The sequence below is a fragment of the Melozone crissalis genome, unplaced genomic scaffold (genome assembly GCF_028551555.1).
Source record: "Melozone crissalis strain CALT ecotype California unplaced genomic scaffold, PUWL_Pcris_2 ptg000023l_1, whole genome shotgun sequence".
Classification (NCBI taxonomy): Eukaryota; Metazoa; Chordata; class Aves; order Passeriformes; family Passerellidae; genus Melozone; species Melozone crissalis.
The window spans coordinates 24,542,326-24,560,561 of record NW_026535801.1 but is presented as its reverse complement, the minus strand read 5'-3'; the positions used below and the strand labels follow the sequence as shown (position 1 = coordinate 24,560,561).

The window sequence follows — 18,236 nt, the reverse complement described above, 5'->3', positions numbered from 1 at the left end:
ATAAAGAAATTGCATGATTGTAAGGAGCTACTGACTAGGAAAGAATGAAAATACAGCTTTCAGCCTGAGGCTGACCTCCCAAACAGCTGGGGGACGTGCCAGGTGCAATGTCTTCCTCAGACTTCTAGCCTCAGTAAAACTCAAGACTTTGTTAGACATCTGTTTATAGATATATCTGGAGCCTTTCTTCCAGAAATATTTGGAAAAGTCAAAATGCAAAAATGGAAAACTTAAGCTCCCTGCAGAGTAAAAAAAAACTGACTAAAATGTGTACAGTTTACAGGTGCAATCATTTGAAATCTGATATTCCAGATTTCTCAGTGTGTTCTTGTGAGAGACAAAATATGGGCTGGATAAAGTTTTGTATGGGTTCAGTGGCTCCAGTGAATAGTGGAGTTTAATTTTTTCTTTGCATTAGAAGTTGAAATGGCATGACAGTTTTGTAGCACATCTTTGCATTGGTTCTATTTGAGAGGATTTTGAAGAGAGTGTTAACTGTAAATCAAGAAAGAAAAATCCCTGTTTTATGTGATTATGTCACTGGGACATCAATTTCAACGTGGTTAGTAGCAGTTGTCACTTGGCCCTTTCAAGTTTGTATGTTTCTCTTTAGAAAATTGTCTTGGGAACTACAGATTCTTACATGTCCTCTGAGCACAGCTGAATGGTTAGAGTATCTCAGGTTTCTGTTTTGTTTTGTTTTTTTCTTTCTTTGTATTAATTCCAAGTAGTTGTCTTGTTTTAATGCAATATGCTTATTTTTCCAGATACTTAGTAAGTAGTATGGAAGAGAAAAGGTGCTGCACACTCAGCAAATAAAATACAGTGGGGACACTTTTAAGTATAAGGCCACCTGGAAGTTCAAGGCAGCACATGTGCAGTACACAGAGGACTCCAGCTATTGTAGTAAAGACAAAGAGATTGTAACTTATTTTTCCCTGTATTTATTCTCTTCACTGAATTTTATGTAGCATGTGTGAGAAATATCCAGGGCATACCTTATTACTGATGCCATATGGACTTGCTCTATGATTTCAGGATAGGTAAATCCCAGTCCTGTTGAGGTGAAACATGTGTTTGATGTTTCTGATTATAAGCTCAGTTTGTCTCATTTGTGAGGAAAAGGTTACTTTTGATTCATGCTCTAGATTGGGACTTAGAAAATTAGAGGTTAAATGTTTTTGTTGTGTTCCAGAAAAGCTGCATAAACTTGAGAAAATAATTAATATCCCTCTGTTCCTAAAGCACATAATTTGTAAAAGTGTGGAAAGCTCAGTATTTTCATAGCTGACAAAGCCATCACCAGGAGGGCTCAAAATCCCTGGTGACAGACCCTGCAGAAAAATGGATTTGTAACTGAGGAATCCTTCCTTCAGAACACCAAAACATCCTGGACAAAGTGAAATAAAACATTTCAAAGGCAATAGTTCAGTCTGTGGGAACAGAAGAGTTACCTTGTACCGTTTCATCCTGGGCCATATGTATCCAACTGTGTATAACTGAATCTTTTCCAGTTCTACTTGAACACAAACCACCTTCTACAAATGGGATTAAATAAACAAATAATATGTATACACAGCCTCCATATTTTTTCCCTTTTTCTTTTCTTATCTCCAGTGATATTTTCGATGTTATGATTTTATATTTTTTTTAGTGCAAGATTCTATTGAATTTAAATAGTTTAAAGTTGGGATGTTAGAAAAGCTTTTTGTTACTGCCAAGAAGCTGATCAAGATGCCAAGTTGGGTATGATCTGTTCTGATCTAAAATTACAGAATATTCATTCCTATAGCACTTTGGAAGAATGATCTAATATTTTCCCACAAATTTTAGATTATAAGTGGAAGTTTCAGATGCTTTTAAAAAACTTATTCCCATAAAAATGTTATTCCTAGCAAAATTATAGGTACTAATTCTGAATTAACAATGGTCCAATTTCATATCAACTTCTACTAGCTACTTGTTAAGACCACTGGATTTCTCTTAAACCACTTGCCCTTTAGGACATTTTAATATAGATCCCTGGTATATTGCTAAAATAGCAAGAGGAGAAGAGGGGCTTTGGGTAGTCATTGGAAGGAGGAGACAGCAGCCCATAAAAGGGTGGGAAGGAAGGAAATGGCGGAAGGAAGGAAGTGGCGGAAGGAAGTGGCGGAAGGAAGGAAGTGGCGGAAGGAAGGAAGTGGCGGAAGGAAGGAAGTGGCCGAAGGAAGTGGCGGGAGGAAGGAAGGAAGGAAGGAAGGAAGGAAGGAAGGAAGTGGCGGAAGGAAGGAAGTGGCGGAAGGAAGGAAGTGGCGGAAGGAAGGAAGGAAGGAAGTGGCGGAAGGAAGGAAGTGGCGGAAGGAAGGAAGGAAGGAAGTGGCGGAAGGAAGGAAGTGGCGGAAGGAAGGAAGGAAGTGGCGGAAGGAAGTGGCGGAAGGAAGTGGCGGAAGGAAGTGGCGGAAGGAAGTGGCGGAAGGAAGGAAGGAAGGAAGGAAGGAAGTGGTGGAAGGAAGGAAGGAAGGAAGTGGCGGAAGGAAGTGGCGGAAGGAAGTGGCGGAAGTGGCGGAAGTGGCGGAAGTGGCGGAAGGAAGGAAGGAAGGAAGGAAGGAAGGAAGGAAGGAAGGAAGGAAGGAAGTGGTGGAAGGAAGGAAGGAAGGAAGGAAGTGGCGGAAGGAAGTGGCGGAAGTGGCGGAAGTGGCGGAAGTGGCGGAAGTGGCGGAAGGAAGGAAGGAAGGAAGGAAGGAAGGAAGGAAGGAAGGAAGGATTGGCAATCTTACAAAATCTGAAGGAGTTCTGGGGGCAGTTTCCACACTTATGGAGTATATTGCACTTAACATTTTCCAAAGCTGTCCTCCTGTTCTGAGCCAGAATTTGTGATAATGAAGAATAATTGTCTCCTCAGTCATGTTTCCCCCTCTAGCTTCATCTTACATGATTTATTTTTCACCTAAAGATACATACAGCTCTTTTCTGGGAATTATTGCAGAGAAAATGTGACCAAACAATGCTGAGTTTATTATTCCAAACTAACCACTTCTAAGATCTCAGAGACACTAAAATATTAGAATAAAATGAAATGGAGTGCAAAGAGGAACATGTCATATACACAATGAGAAGTCAAGAGAAAAGAAGCTTGAAAAAAAATTTATTTAAGGCTATCATTTAATACCCTTAAAGCTTAGCCTTTTTATAACAAAGGTTTTAAGAGGGATATTCACTTCTCAGGCATTTGTAACTGCCAGCCCCTTATGAATAACACATATAATTGGTAATTGAATAATTTGTGTGTAGAAGTAAATTTTTTAGAAAAATAATTTCATCCTTAAATATAAATGGAGTTAGTTTAGTCCTAATAAATGCAAAACATGAAGTTATAGAACTTTCACATTCTTAAAGCTGTTAAGAAAACCATCCCTTAGACAACAGGTTTTCCATATATAAACCTTTGGCAACACTAAACTATAGTACAATTATTTCCTGGCATGCAAGGTGACATAGCTTTGTTACAACAAATGTAAATGACAGAATACAGATTTCAGAATCTCTTAATAACTGGCAGTTGATGAAATGAAGATCTTCATTTATCGCATTTTATTCTTCATTTTTACTGGTATTCTTCCAAAAGGTCTCTGGGGAAAAAACAAAGAAAAAAAGCAGCAGCAATTAGGAAAAATTCTAAGTCTCCCAAGATTTCTGAAATATGTGTGGAACATATTTTTTCTGTTTAGGAGTGAGCAGATGTTAGTTTCACAGACCTCTCAATGCCTCTCTCTAATAACAGATTGAAAACAATTATTCCTAAAGGAAAAGCATTTTAGTAGTTTCTAATAGATTCTTTTCCTAAATTGTTTGTTTCAACGCTGAACTACAAATGTAAAAATAGTAACATATTAATAAAAACTGTATTTTAACTACACCTTCTAAATTTTTTGTTAATTTTGTTTCAGCTTTCCAAAATCAACTATCTTTTTGGATGCTTTAATAATGCAAATGGGATATCTAACATGTTAAAAAAATCTGGCCACTCACATGTGTCTTGTGTTGGCATTTAATTCTTTAAAAGCTTTGTTAATTTTAACAAATAATTCCCAAATATTAACCTGTTCACAGTGGTCATTTAGAAAATGCTGTTTTGCCTACATACAGGCAAACTAAAGCAGGGCTCCCAAAGAGTCACCTGTCAGGAGCTCAGATTACAGCACTCTTCCCTAATGACAAGCCACAGATTAAAGCAGTGTTTTATATCACAGTCTTTAAAGAATAACCAATATGGTGTAATTTTGCCAATAAATATTTCTGATTTTACAATGTCCATGCAAAGCAAAGTTTTATTTTTCAGTAAGTTAGTATGACCTTACTTCTGGTAACATTCAGTGGCAGCACTACTTTCAAGTTAAATAGGAAAATATTAGAGAGGTTCACCATTCAAATAATATTTGGAAATAAATATTGGATATAAATTTGGAAATAAATTTGGATAAAAATTCAAATAATATTTGGAATGAGTTCCATTTAGTGTCTTATCCTTCTTCATCTGTCTGTAACAAAGTTTGCAACATACTACAGATATAACAACAGCTAAGAGAAAAATTAGTAGGTGTGACAAATGCATATAAAATACCAGTATATTAAGAATAGTACAAAATTTAGTCACCTTTGGGTAACTTTTGTGTTAATGAGCCATTTTAGGAACTCTTTGGCAGCCATGTCATCAAGGACTTTGTTGATATCACTGGTGAAAGTGCCATCTGCATGTCTCCGACCCATCTCTTCAGCCAGAAGAGCTTTTTCTGGGAAACTTCAAAGGTAAGAAGTTATCAACACTGTGCAGATCAAAACAGACAAACCATTTAAAAGGGCCTTGTTACAGGGTTCTAATACACTGCACATTCCCTGTGATTTGAAAGAGTTAAGGGTTGAGCCTGATGTTACGGCTCAATACAGCACGATGCGTGTCACAACATCTTTTGAGGCATTATTTTCAAAACACACAGCCATTCCTTCCACTGAGCCTAAACTCCTTTCCAGCAGTTTTGAAAAAGCCATACATGCAAAAGTATATCTCAGTCTGCAGTGTCTATGCCATGTATATTAGGCACCAGTCATTTACTAAGAATTACTATTTAAGAAATACCACTATTAAAATATTACAGTCAAATTTTCATTCTTTTTTCTGTTTTATTTGAACATAAGGCCTATTTATTTACTTGAAATTATATTTCCTAAGAATGCTTATTCTTAATGAGAATTATTAAGGGCAATTTTTTTTGTTTTTTTGTCGCAGAGGAATGGTTGAAATAGCTCACTTAAAGCACTTGTATAAAACCTATGTGCTTGTTTGATGTAAAATCATAGAATGTTGCATTTTATACTTGGAATCGGATCCTGATTATTTTTCTGTTCTTTTTTTCACTGCTGGAAAACCAGTTTGTCAAAACCAGAGTTTGATTTAGAAAACTTTCCTCTCTTGTTTCATCCCATCAAATATAGGAAGATTTTGATGGATTTCATTAATGTGGACTGATGCTGAAGCAGCCTGGGTCCTGGATCCAATGACAGGCAGACTGGTTCATTTCAAGGAAGGCTATATTCAAGTTCAACCACAAATTCTACTAAATATTGGTTTCTAAGTTCAGTGAGGTTGTATTTATCTCAAATGGATACAGAAATACTCTATTTCTGCTCATGAAAATAAAACATGACAGGAAAACAAGCGGATGTCTGAACATAACTAGGAAGGGGAACCAGCTTTTCCCTTCTCTGTGTAGCTGATCTAATTTATTTAACTCTGTTTTTTTCAGGAAATTGTCAATATTTACAAAACTTAATTTTTCCTATTTAGTCTTCCTTAACTACAACACACAATCTTGTCTTACAGATTGTATTTTATTATTATTTATTATTATTATTTTTATGTAAAGTGAGAGACTTACATAATACTTTACAGCTGGTAGAATATTTAATCAGAGGATGGACTGAAATCCCTGCCCCAAAGAGCTTACAGTCTAAAGGCACAAATAAGTACAGAACAGTTGAAAGGTGGGCAGTGGCAGCTGCATGGTGTAGCTCCTCACCATGCAGAGTTGGAAATAGATGAGCAGAGGATGCCTGCAGGAGACTGAAGGCAATGCCACTCTAAGTGTAAGACCATCATGACAAAAGATGTAAAGTCATGAGGGAGTACATGAAGTGGATAGGATAGAGAAATCTGCAATGAATATGTGGAGAACAAGGTAGAAGTCAAAGAAATCATGGGTAGGCAAAACCATTAGTGGAGCTTTGTGTCCAGGGAACTGCAAACCATGGCAAAAGAATCAGAGGCATCTCAAAAAGGAAGACAAGCTATAGCAAATGATAGTTATGGCAGCAGCAGCTTGGGGAGACTCTGAGAAGCATGGGAAGAGGAAAAGGAGTTTTAAGCTACCGCTGGGAATGATCATCAGCACACAGAGTACACCTGAAGATATTGGTAAAGATTTAATCTTGGAAATATTGCAGAGGAAAAGATGGACTGTACAAGGAAAAGAAGGCAATTTAAGATGGTAGTGACTTGAATAATCTCAGTGACAGTTAAGGAGACTGTAAGCAATGTTATGTGAAGGGGAACATCATAGTTAGAGGAAGAAGGTCTGGTTTAGTTTCAGATGTGTTGACCTTAAATAAAACTTGACCTTTTAGAGTGTAACAGCATACTGAACAGATTTTAATCTGTATTTGAACTTAATGTAAAGTGGTAGTCAATCACCAACAGAATATCTTCTAATACAAAAGAAACACATGAAGTACAGTGAGAATGATCAAAAGCACATCAAAATTTCATCAGACATGATTTCCAACCCCAAATACTAGGCAAAATTTAATAAGAGGAACGGATGGATTCTTACTCTCTTCTTCCTCGTCCATTCACTAACCAAGCAATGAACTCTTTGGCAGCTTGACCTTCCAAATAAGAGGTGATGTCACTGGTGTAGGTGCCCTCAGCATGTCTCTCATACTCAGCGTGGCGCTTGGAGATGGCATTGCTGAAAGGAGAGCAGCACCACAGGAGCAGACTGTAAGAACTTAACTTTTAAACAATCTTTATTGATTTCAATTTCCCCTGTTTCAGACTAGTGTTTCTATAGGAGAGAGGGTTTCTTTTTGTGCCTCAAATTGATCTTGACATATTTTTTATTGCTAGGTTTCAGTTCTGAAGGTATGCCTGTACTATGCCATACAGTTTTGTGCAGAGATTCCTGAACTAGTTCTGAACAACTCACTTCAGGTGTGGAAAGCAATTACAGCTGTATTGAAATGGTCTTACTAATTAAGTATGAGCTAGAAACTGTATTGTATTATACAGACATGCTTTTTGTTGCCCTTTGTTAAATGTTTCTCCTACCTTCCCCTTCATTATTTCTGAGCCAAAGTATTCAGACTTAATTCCTTTCAAGTTTACATTTTAAGTTGTTTTATAAACAACTATAAACCTTTTAAATCATCTCTCTGGCCAAGTCATAATCTTGGAAAACTTTCAAGCCTGATCAACTGCATCTTATTAAAGGCATTCTCCCTCCCTACACCTCATTGTGGTTATTTCTCTGATATAACACAAAATTATGTTACAGTGGCTCCTGAGAAGGCAAACTGCACTAAGAAGTAGACATATTATGGAATATTTTCCATGAATAAATTCCCTAGCATTTCTGTTTCAAAATTTGTTAATTTCTGCCCAAAACTAGCTCTTTCTATTATTTTTTCTTCTTGGGATGTCACCATTCCTCCTAATTTAGTACCATCTGCACTTTTCATCAGCATGCTAACTAGAGTTGTTTGGAACATTTTTAATGAAATGCTAATTTTTTTGAGATATGCTGTTTCAATGAAGCGGAAACATTATTACAAATTTGTTATTAATATTGACAGTGTGAATGTAAGGGTCTTTGTGATCTGAGCTATCCTTTTTGGATTTTCTGATGAGAGAAAGAATTCATATAGGTATTTTAATCTGTGTTGCAAAAACACTCAGTGTCTCCTTTATTTATTTAAAATTTCCAATCTCGCTAACCTTTTCTCAAAAACACAGTGAAGAAACAGAATTCTGGCCTTCAGCAGGTCTTGTCCTTTCTGTAATAAGTGGTTTATGAAACATGGGACTGAGCGCAGAGGGCTGAACATTACATCATGTTTAATCAGCTCTCAGCAAATTTTCCTGGCCACCTTCCTCTCACTAATCTTCTCACTGATTTTTTGTTCTTCAACATAATGTGTTGTTTTTGTTTATTTTTTTTTCCTTCAGCCTTTCTCCATACCAAGTTCTTTTTTTTATGTTATTCTCTACTCTCCTTGATTACTCAAAATGTGCTTTCCTGAAACCTATTCTCATCCTGTTGCATTCCTTGCATCTACAGCTATAGAACACAGGTACAGGAATAAATAACAGAAATATATCCTATTTCCTTGTAAAAAGCAGGTGTGAAATAAGGTATCTGATTGATATTTCTTTGATTATGGTAACATTTCAAAAAACACTAGTTGTTCTCTTTCTTGTTCAACTGAAAATGAACTGAAACTGGTTTAGAATAACAAGTTGTGACAAACAGAATACCTTGAGAGCTGGTCAGGGACTTTGTTATTTTCTGTGTCCTCCTGTGCTTGTTGGCTGTAGTGAAATTGCACAATCATTAGATCATTATTACCAGTACACTGCAGAGCCTGCATAAGCTTTATTGGTTATTATTTGAATATTATAGTGAATCCTCATGACTCATAGATGAATATTATATTCATTGTATTTCAGACATATGAATTTAAATTAGTACAATGTGTAGAAATTGTTACTTTATACTTTAAAGACTTCCACAGAGATTTAAAACCATTAATGTAATAGATTCTTCTGGATATTTCTGGACTCTTTTTGGGCAGATTTTCTCTAGAACATAAGACTGACACATGTGTACATTATTCTTGCTCTCAGCTTTCTAGCTTGAGTTTAATCAAAGTATATTTGAAAAAAACATGCCAATTTATATTGATGATACTGGTAAATTATCCAGTGGTCAAAAAAACTTACACATCAGCTGCCTTTTCACAAATGAAGCTTCAGGATTAGAGTATCCATAGATAGGAAAGTTTTGATGAGGCCTAATGGCTCAGAATTGTGCATTATATTTAAATATCTTATTCATATTGAACTTAATTGATTCACTGAGAAAATCTGCCTCAAAGAGTCTGAGACAGTCTTTTTAGGTGGCATATAAGACAGTACATTTTGATTTAGCCAAATCCTTTTGATTGATTTTGCATGTTTCTCATTTCTAATAATATATTAATATTCTGTTAATGGCTGGACTAGATCTTAGAGGTCCTTTCCAAACTAAATGATTCTATGATTGTATACATAAATTTTCCTCAAGTACTTTACTTATTTGAGGTTTATCCATGGTCTGGGATGGGAAGCTGATACCAATAAACTGAATTGGCCAGATTCTTGGCTGTTTCTGCTTGTGGAGATCTGTATCAATGTGACCAAAATGCTTACCCATTTCTTTTAGTGCTCATTAACCATTGCACAAAGTCCTGAGCTCGTCTGGTGTCCAGGTACTTGGTGTAATCACTGGTGAATGTGCCTTGTGAGTGACGTTTCACTTCATTCAGCGGTCTGGATTCCTCTATTGGCTCAGAATGGGAAGCTTTGAATGATCTGTGAAAAGTTTAGACCTTGTTAATCTGCAATGGTTGCAGTACAGTCTACAGGTGCATTGATTCTTCTTTCAACAATACTATTTTTTACTCCCACAAAGAGAAAGCAAGTGGCATATTGCTCAGTAGCTGTCTGTTAAAAGGAATCTGTATAGCAGATTGGACACTGCCCAGTTACACAGTCTTCTTGGATAAATAAGGTAGCCATTGTTTTAATACCCCAAATTTCTGTGCTAAGCTTAGCAATATTAAAAACCCTGTCAATTTCAATGGTAGATCAAGAATGCATGAAGGGGTCTTTAAATTACAGTATGTTATTCAAAGTGTAAGAAAACAAAGTTCATGCCAAGTATTTATTAAAGTTTGGTCTAAAGAATTTACCTTGATTTCTCCTCTGTATCTTGAAGAGGATTTTGCCAGCTGCCTTGAACTATCATTAAAAGGAGACCAGCAACAAAATAAATGCTTTTCATTTTCATTGCCTGTTGAAACAGAAATAAAGCAACAAAGAAAAATGTTATAATGTTTACATATGTCTGAATCAATTACACCAAAAAGAGACATTCTTAGTGCTGGTCTAAACATGAAGGTTAAATATAAGGAGCCTTCTAGGATGGGTTTAATGTCCAGGGGATGACATTTCAGGGCCTTGGGTAGGCATTCAGAAGAGGTAGTTTCTGTTCCAGTCTTTCAGCTCTAGTCTGTATTCTAGAATGCAAGGAGAGCTGAGAGCAGCTGCATCCTTGCTGTCTTATGCAATGTGAGGATAAAGGTCTGTTCTTTTCTCTGGGTTCTGCTGCTGGCAAGCATTAGATCTGTGATACTGTTCTGTTGCAAAACTGGGGTAGTGATGTGGCTGTGATTTCTTTTCCCAGGTCATTCACTAGAGAAAAAAACAAAGCAAATCTTTGTCAAGAATACTGTCACATTAGCAGCTCCCCATACTTTCTCACGGAAGTTGCAATGAGTTCACATCAGGAAAATGTCATTGGAAATAATTTTGTCATGTACTTGGGCTAATACTTGTGTATTTGAATAAGCCCTTCTGCCATCCATGGCATTTTCCTATGGAGGTTTATTATACAGTCTGGGAAACAAAGGGAGATAGGATACATGAGTGCCTTGAAGCAAAGTGGTAGCAAAGTAAGTCCCAGTTACAAAAAACACATCTCAATAAATGTAATTTATACCCTCTTCCTGTGGCTCCACTGCAGGAACTATTTAAGCTGATTTACTTACTGCTTACTGATTTATAAAATAAGGCTGTCTGAGTGAAAATATATATCTTCTCTATTTTGATGCCTTGTCACAAGAGGCTGAATTTAAATATATTATAGGCTGGAGGAAGCTTTAGAAAATGATGAGGGAATGATGTGTAGTGAAGGTGCAGATTGCTCCATTTTGAGATTGAGACTTGGCTCTGCACTGAGCAATGCAAATGAGGGGGCTATATGAACACCTCTGAAAAGGTGATCTGCATCAAAAATCCTACTGCTGTAGGACTTCTACTCTGCCCCTGTAGTCTGCTCCTTCATAGCAGATTTTTTTTGAAACCTGTTTCTCCCATCTGTTTTAAAACAACTTATAGTTGGAGATGCAAATCTTGACTATTGGCAGGCATTTTACCAATGGTTAGGAAGAATCTATCGGACTGGTACTTTGTAAGGCCTGATTTTTAATCTCTTAAAAATAATCTCTTACTGAATAATATGAATATTTTACTATAATACCTCAGTATCTGTATCCAAATACTTAAGGCAATCAAAATCTTAATAAAATATTGATCAAGCTCAGGAAAATAAATGTGTAGGTATAATTTTTGAATTTTTCTGAAGTATTTTACTATTAGGCAATGGAGTCAGTTTTCCTCCCTCCACCAGAAGCCACTGCCAGTGTTACTCATTTTTTCATCAATGTCTGTTCATCCTGCCTTGTGCAATGTCCTGGTATATAAGAGTTGACCCCTTCACTTGAACATACCCTGCTATAGTACCAACAGATACCACAGTGGTCATGTAGTCAGCCTTATTAAAACCCTAACTCTGGTGCTGAAATCTGTTTTCACTGTTTCGTTTGGAGCTGTAAATTGGTGGTGCAACACTGACATCCAATGTTTATCTCAAGGAATGCATAATTCCACATTTCATAGGCTTCTAGCAATGGAACAAAAGCTCTGCCTGTTCTGTGGGAAATGACTCTGTTGTGGTCGTTTCCAAATGGTTTGATTTGCCAATCTGGTAGCTGATACAGCTGTAAATGAGTTTACCTGGACTTGGACACCAAAGTCTGGCTATTACAGCATACATAAGTAAATTTGCCCTGCTTGATAGTCCTAGTTTACAGCTGTCTGTAGCTTTATTAAACTGTGATCCAGATTAGCCATAAACCCAAGCCACTGAGGTGGAATGAAATATCCAACACCAAAAGCTTTTCTTTTATATAAAAGTTATTAAATGATAATTCAAAGTCACTGTAGTCAGTAAAGAGATAATTTCAGTTTATCTTGGCTCTAACTCTAATGTCTCAGGCCTACAGAACTTTCAGATGTGAACAGTGCCACTGGCTACTTCATCCCTTAAGTATTAAGATTAAAGTTAAATCCACTGTCAACTGCTTTCTAAAATTTTCAGAATCAAAATGGTGAGATTATCAAAAAAGAAATATGTATAAATGCATATATATAATGTTTTTGAAATTCATAAAATTTTAGAGAATCCTTAATAATAAAACAAGCTTTTCCAAAAACTATTGACCTTCTGTCAAATATGTTCTTAAAAAAATTAGCATCAGTTTTGTTTTTTCAGCATTTAGTATTTGCTATTGGTGAGTTAAACCAGCGACAGAAGTTCTTGACAAGTTAAACAGGATACAGTTTCAAAAGAAGAAGTTGTAATTTTATTCTTGATAATATAGACATGTGTTATAGAGAAAAAGAGATAATCAGAAAAATGGTATTTTCTTAGTTTATGCTGGCTAATCAATTAATTTCTCAATCAGAAAAAAGGTTGTATTTGCTGTAAGCTATTTAGGTCACCAGTAGATACTGCTAAAAGCAATGGAAACCTATTGTCAAGGCACAGGAAAACTAAAGCTAATGTCACACAGAAAATTTTTATTCCTATGCATATTAGACTAATGAAAATATTTCCATATCTTTCTGATTGAAAATGAAAAAATTAAGACATCTCAGTTTGAACCATCAGAAATAAGTAACAAATATACCTCTCAAATCTTGATCAGATACTTATTTGAATATTATTTCCTTGACCAACCTGATTTTGCTAGTTATCTAATATATTCTACTACAAGTGTAGAAGATTTTTTGTATCTATGTACAATTTTAACTGGCTTAATTTCACTGAGTTTTCAAAAAAACTTTCAAAAGTCACATTTGTATCTCTTTCCAGTTAAAAAATAGAAATTATGAAGTTACATTAAAAAAGCAGCAAAAAATGGAAATATTTTCATATGAACATGGATGAATGAACAAAATATATTTCTATTGAAATGAAAGTGTCTGCAAATAGCAATAATTTCTAGAAATAAATAAATTACTTTTTCAGGTAGGTTTGTTTTACATCTAATTTACCCACCATGCTATAATGCCTTGTAGAAAGTTCTGTAAAATCCAACAGTTCTAGTCTAAGGAATTCCACAGTAGGATGGAAGATTAAATTAAATTTTATGCAATAATCCCAATAACTATTGAAAGGCTTTAATTTTACTTCTGTGCTATAAAATTTCCTTTTCTGATCTTACAGTGATATGGAAATAATAGTTGCTTGAGACAAATTAATCTAAAAGTGGGGCAGTGGAGTGACAGTCTGTAGGGTGACAGAGTGACAATCTGTCTTGGACAGTTTTAAATCAGAGTCTACATAAACCCACTGAATTTGTTTCCATCTTTCTAGCTTAATCCTCATTGATTCCTATTTAGGCAGTATCTATAAGGAGTGAATAATTTTAAACTCAGATTATCTATTGTAAATACACCACATTAATTAATTATTTCTACAGAAGGTACTAAAGAAGATAAAAATATAAAAATCAATAATTGTGTATCTCATTTAAATTCTTACTACAATCCTGTCTTTCATGTTCTCATGGTTAATCTTCCTTCTTTCAATTAATTCTGCAACACAAAGTGTTGATTTCCATTTATCGGATCATTCTCTGTTGAAGTAATCAATACATCAAAATATTTAAATTATGATGTCATTAACTCCAAATATCAGTGAGTATAACCTCAGAAGAAAACACCAATTTGCTGAAAGATCTGCACCTCTATTGCAAACTTTGGGCAGCACAATGCAGATAATGCACTCGGCTTTCTCAAACAAATAACTGGTAGTTCATATAAATCTTACCTTATTTTACTCAGAGGTGATACGTGGCAGCTGCAGAAAGAGCTACTCTCTCTTCTGCAACTATGGCAAGCCTTGAGGATCCTGAGCTCTGCCTAGCTGCCTCTTTTGCACAGACTTATATATATACTGTTCAGCTCTAGTAAGCATTACAGGAGTGCATCATTGCTGACAGTTTCCTTATTCAACTTTAAAAAAAAGTCATCTTATTTGCTATTCATTTCATTTGATAATTTTACAAGCAATTTCACACATCCATTCTGCTTACTTTATGACATCAATGCTAACATGGATTTGCAGAAGGACTGAGGTAGCAATGTCCAAAGTAGTAAATATCAAACAGAAGGGCATTAACATGACAAACAGTGGGCAAAAGGTGCCTGGGATCAAGGCAGCAATTTCTCCAGTTTCTGATTTGCCACATTTAATAGTTAGAATCCTGATTCTATTGACATCAATAGCATTGTTTTCACTTATTGATTTTAAATCAGAGTTTATAAATTCAATTCATTGTTGAAAATAAGCACAACTTTTCCAAAGCCCTTGAATGATTCTTCAGGTAATCTCGTGCCAGTATAATGAAGATGAAGAGATGTGAAATATTGCAGTGATGGCTACCCACTATGCTATGCCTAGCACAGGTGAAATTTAAAAAAAATGTTTTGATTAGCCCTAGATGTAAAATTCCAAATTTGTAAATGCTATTGTAAGAAAATTCATACTCACTTGAGAACTATATGCCAAACATTCACTATACACTGAGTTTCACACCGTGGCCTATAGATTTATGCAAGATAAAGCATTTGCTCACATTTCCATTCCCTACAAGGAAAAAAATTAAACAAAATAGATTTGAGATGTGTACTAGTGCCTGTTCAATGCAATTACTCTTGTTCAGTGGAGACAATTTCATAGCTCTGGTGGAGCAGCATTGCCAAAGAAAGCCATGGTCATCCATGTGGTGACAAGAGAGATACTGAAACAGGTAGGGGAGATAGGTAGGAGGAAGGTTCTGGAATCACAGCAGACATCTCACTGAATGTTAATGACAGCCTGTGTTCCAATCTAGAGTGCCTCAGGGTCTGGTTTGTGGCACAAGGCACATACTTATTACAACAAACCTTATTACCTTTAACACTGCTCCTCAAAGCCAGCAAAGAATGTGCTTCAGTGAGGTAATTTTCTGCTGACTGACCAGATTGGCATTGCCCATAAGATACAACTGAGGTAATGTATAACCTTAGTAACCACATTAGAGTGGCAAACCAAAATTACTGGATCCTTCCTAGTGCTCCATCCTAAATACCTGGCTGTGGTACCATGGTAGGAGTTCAGGGAAACATTAAGTCTCACCACACAGTCCACATAATCAAGTTTAATTTTTGCTAAGTGTAATTTTTCTATGCTATTGAATCAATCTATGAGATTCATGGTTTATTTTTTCCATTTCTGGTCCTCGGGGTGGGCGACCCGCGGAGGCCAGGCCCTGCAGTACCCGGGCAGGGCAGCAGATGGGGACCAAAGGGCCCTTCCAGGGCTCCTGTACCGGGACTGACACACACACGCTTGGCAGGGATCGCCACAATCATCGCTGCGCACGCTGAGTTACAGATACTCTGGAAAGAGGCAGTACGGAATGCGAGACAATATCCTCTCCGCCAGGAAACCTCAGTGCACCTGGTTGGGCAGGTTGTCACAGAGCTGTATCATCTAGCAGGTCATCTAGCATCTAGAAGGTGACTGGTTACTTGTTTTTCAAGTTGTACACAGAAAATAAAATGTACAGGAAAGAAGTGAACTGCCATCAAGAACCAGGCAACCCTCAGTTGCCCTAACTGAGTCTATAGTATATATTTCAGGAGCACAGCAGAGTTTCCAAACAAAAGCAGCATATTATATCAAGTGTATGAGACATGCACATACACTCACATTTGTTCTTCTCACATTTTAAAATACACCAGTTAGATGGTACCTCTTGGCAAAATCAAGGGCAAGCGCACTGTCCTCTATATCATTATTCTCAAATGAGACAATACTTTGAGTCAGACTAAGAGACAGAAGCTGAAAGTGGCCTGCCTTTGGGAAATTTTCATGTTTCTTGTGATTCAATTGGAGTGGTTGAGTTCACTGTATCTGGAATTTATCAAAGTTTCCTGCACCATCATCTGATTAAAATTGTTAAGAGCTGAACATTTTAATGAATTAGGAACTTGCTGGCTTTTGACAGTAAAAAGTAAAAAAAGCCTCATCAAATGCTTTCAAAAAAGTGACCTCCCCAAATTCTTCTGTGTATTTCTTCATTACATATTTATTGCCATTGTATTATTATCCATTAGATGTCTAAAGGGAGGAGTATGTATCTTGGGGTATGACTACAGGCCCACAACCTTTACTTTCTTGTATTAAACAGAAAGCATTCTCTCCTAACCTTGTCAGCTGTGAGCTCAGAGGGCTGCGCTCTGCAGCCCCCTTCGTTTTGCTGTCTTTGTTACATGATAATCACAAAGAGCATCCCCTCCTGAGAATGGGAACCAATAGAGGAGGAACATATGAGTAAACACATGCACACACAACAAACCCACCATGTTGCACCCATAAACCTGTGCTTGTACATAACACACACAGTGTGTTCCTGTGTGTGTATACAACTCCATGCCACCATTTGGGGAGCACAAATGCCTTTCTGAAATGGTGAGTTTGGGGTCTCCAGGCCTTTCCACAGCACCCAGCTCCGTGCTCTCTGCCAGGGTGATGACAGGTTTGTACCTCAGCAGCCACAGCCATTGTGGCTGAGCTGCAGCCCACACTGTCTGCTCAGGGAAGTTGGAATCGCTCCACTGCGAGTCAATGGAGCTGCATCAATTTGCGCAAGCAGAAGAGCTGGCCCAATATGTACTAGTTGTTTTACATTCTGAGAAGACAATGTTCATAATTGAAAGTAATACCAAATGCTCTTTGCAAATACTATGAATTATTCAGATTAAATATAGAGCCTTCAAATGACTCTCTAAAATGTTCTAAACAGCTGTGCCTTGTAATTGGAACTGCCTGGCAAACTGGGAAGTATTGAATGCAGTCTGAATCGGACTTGATATCTGAGTAAAATGAGTATAACAGCAACCATATTCAAGAACCTGACTGGTTTTCTGCTAAATTTCTCTTCAGGACTTTTCTTCTTTACAGCTGCAGTAATCCTGTGTGAAACAAATCATGTAGGTCTGTGTTTGAAGTATAAGGATTGCAAGTTCTTTCATGTGCACAGCTCACATAGCATGAATAAGGTAAATGATGAGAACAGGTTTGGAGTGGAATCAGTGACTTTCTACTATTTATGTTTACTTCAGCCTCTAGAATAAAGCAATTTTTCCTTTTCAGCTCTAGTTTTAATTTTTAAAAGCTAGAAAGAATTCATAGTGGAAACTGACTTGTAAACAACTGTATTTGTGGCTATTTATCAAGGGCCTGTCTACCTAATTCAGAAAAAACATATTTTACCTTCAGAGGCTTGGATACCTTGTTTATATGACAGGTATTTGAAGACTCATGTTTCATTGTCTGAAGTGGTATGTTTGAGTATCTGAAGTGTGAGAGCACTATCCAAATGAGAGAAGAACACAACGTGCTCAGCATTTTTTGAAAACCAGATCCTCTAAAACATTTGAAAGCGGGAAGCAAAACTTTGAGGATGTTCATTCTTGTAATAGGAACCTAGCTTAATTCAAATTGTGTCCTAGTGTTGGCTCTTACACATCACATTCCGTGTTTGCAGTATAGTTATATATATTTTTATTCACATACTTTGTTAGTTTCACCTTGATACCTCAGGACAAGCCCTTTCACCTTGAACTACTGAAGGTGTGTTACAACAGAGCCTATCCTGTAGCCTCTTAAGGCTCTTCTCTCTGACTGAAGTGTAGTGGGGCAAATACCTGTCCAGTGAATGCTTGGGGTAACGCTTGTAACATGGATTGTGTTTGTAGACAAGGCAGAATGGAACATGTTCTCTTTCTAGAGAAGGCTCACTGTATACAAATATCTGAAGGGATGGTATTTTCCAAAGAACACTGAGCCAACCTGTTTTAGTGGTGCCCAAGGACAGAATGAGAAGCACTAGGCACAAACTGAAACATAGGGAGTTCTGTCTCAGGAAAAGGAAGCACTTTTTTACCATGAGGGGGACCAAGCACTGGCAGTGGTGGCCCAGGGACA

The 18,236-nt window shown here is 36.8% G+C and overlaps 1 protein-coding gene across 2 annotated transcripts in view; it reads right to left on the bottom strand.

Annotated features, from left to right (window-relative positions):
* Window positions 1–3,321: 3,321 nt before the first annotated feature.
* Window positions 3,322–18,236, bottom strand: part of FAP (fibroblast activation protein alpha) — a 54,414-nt gene continuing 39,499 nt past the window's right edge. For both annotated transcript variants that reach the window (XM_054278289.1, XM_054278290.1), the window contains 6 exons: window positions 10,045–10,145; window positions 9,503–9,664; window positions 8,570–8,623; window positions 6,867–7,004; window positions 4,637–4,780; window positions 3,322–3,611 (listed from right to left, as the gene is read on the bottom strand). In XM_054278289.1, coding sequence (XP_054134264.1) covers window positions 3,587–3,611; window positions 4,637–4,780; window positions 6,867–7,004; window positions 8,570–8,623; window positions 9,503–9,664; window positions 10,045–10,145 — 624 coding nt within the window. In that variant the 3' untranslated portion in view covers window positions 3,322–3,586. The remainder of the gene's footprint in view (window positions 3,612–4,636; window positions 4,781–6,866; window positions 7,005–8,569; window positions 8,624–9,502; window positions 9,665–10,044; window positions 10,146–18,236) is intronic.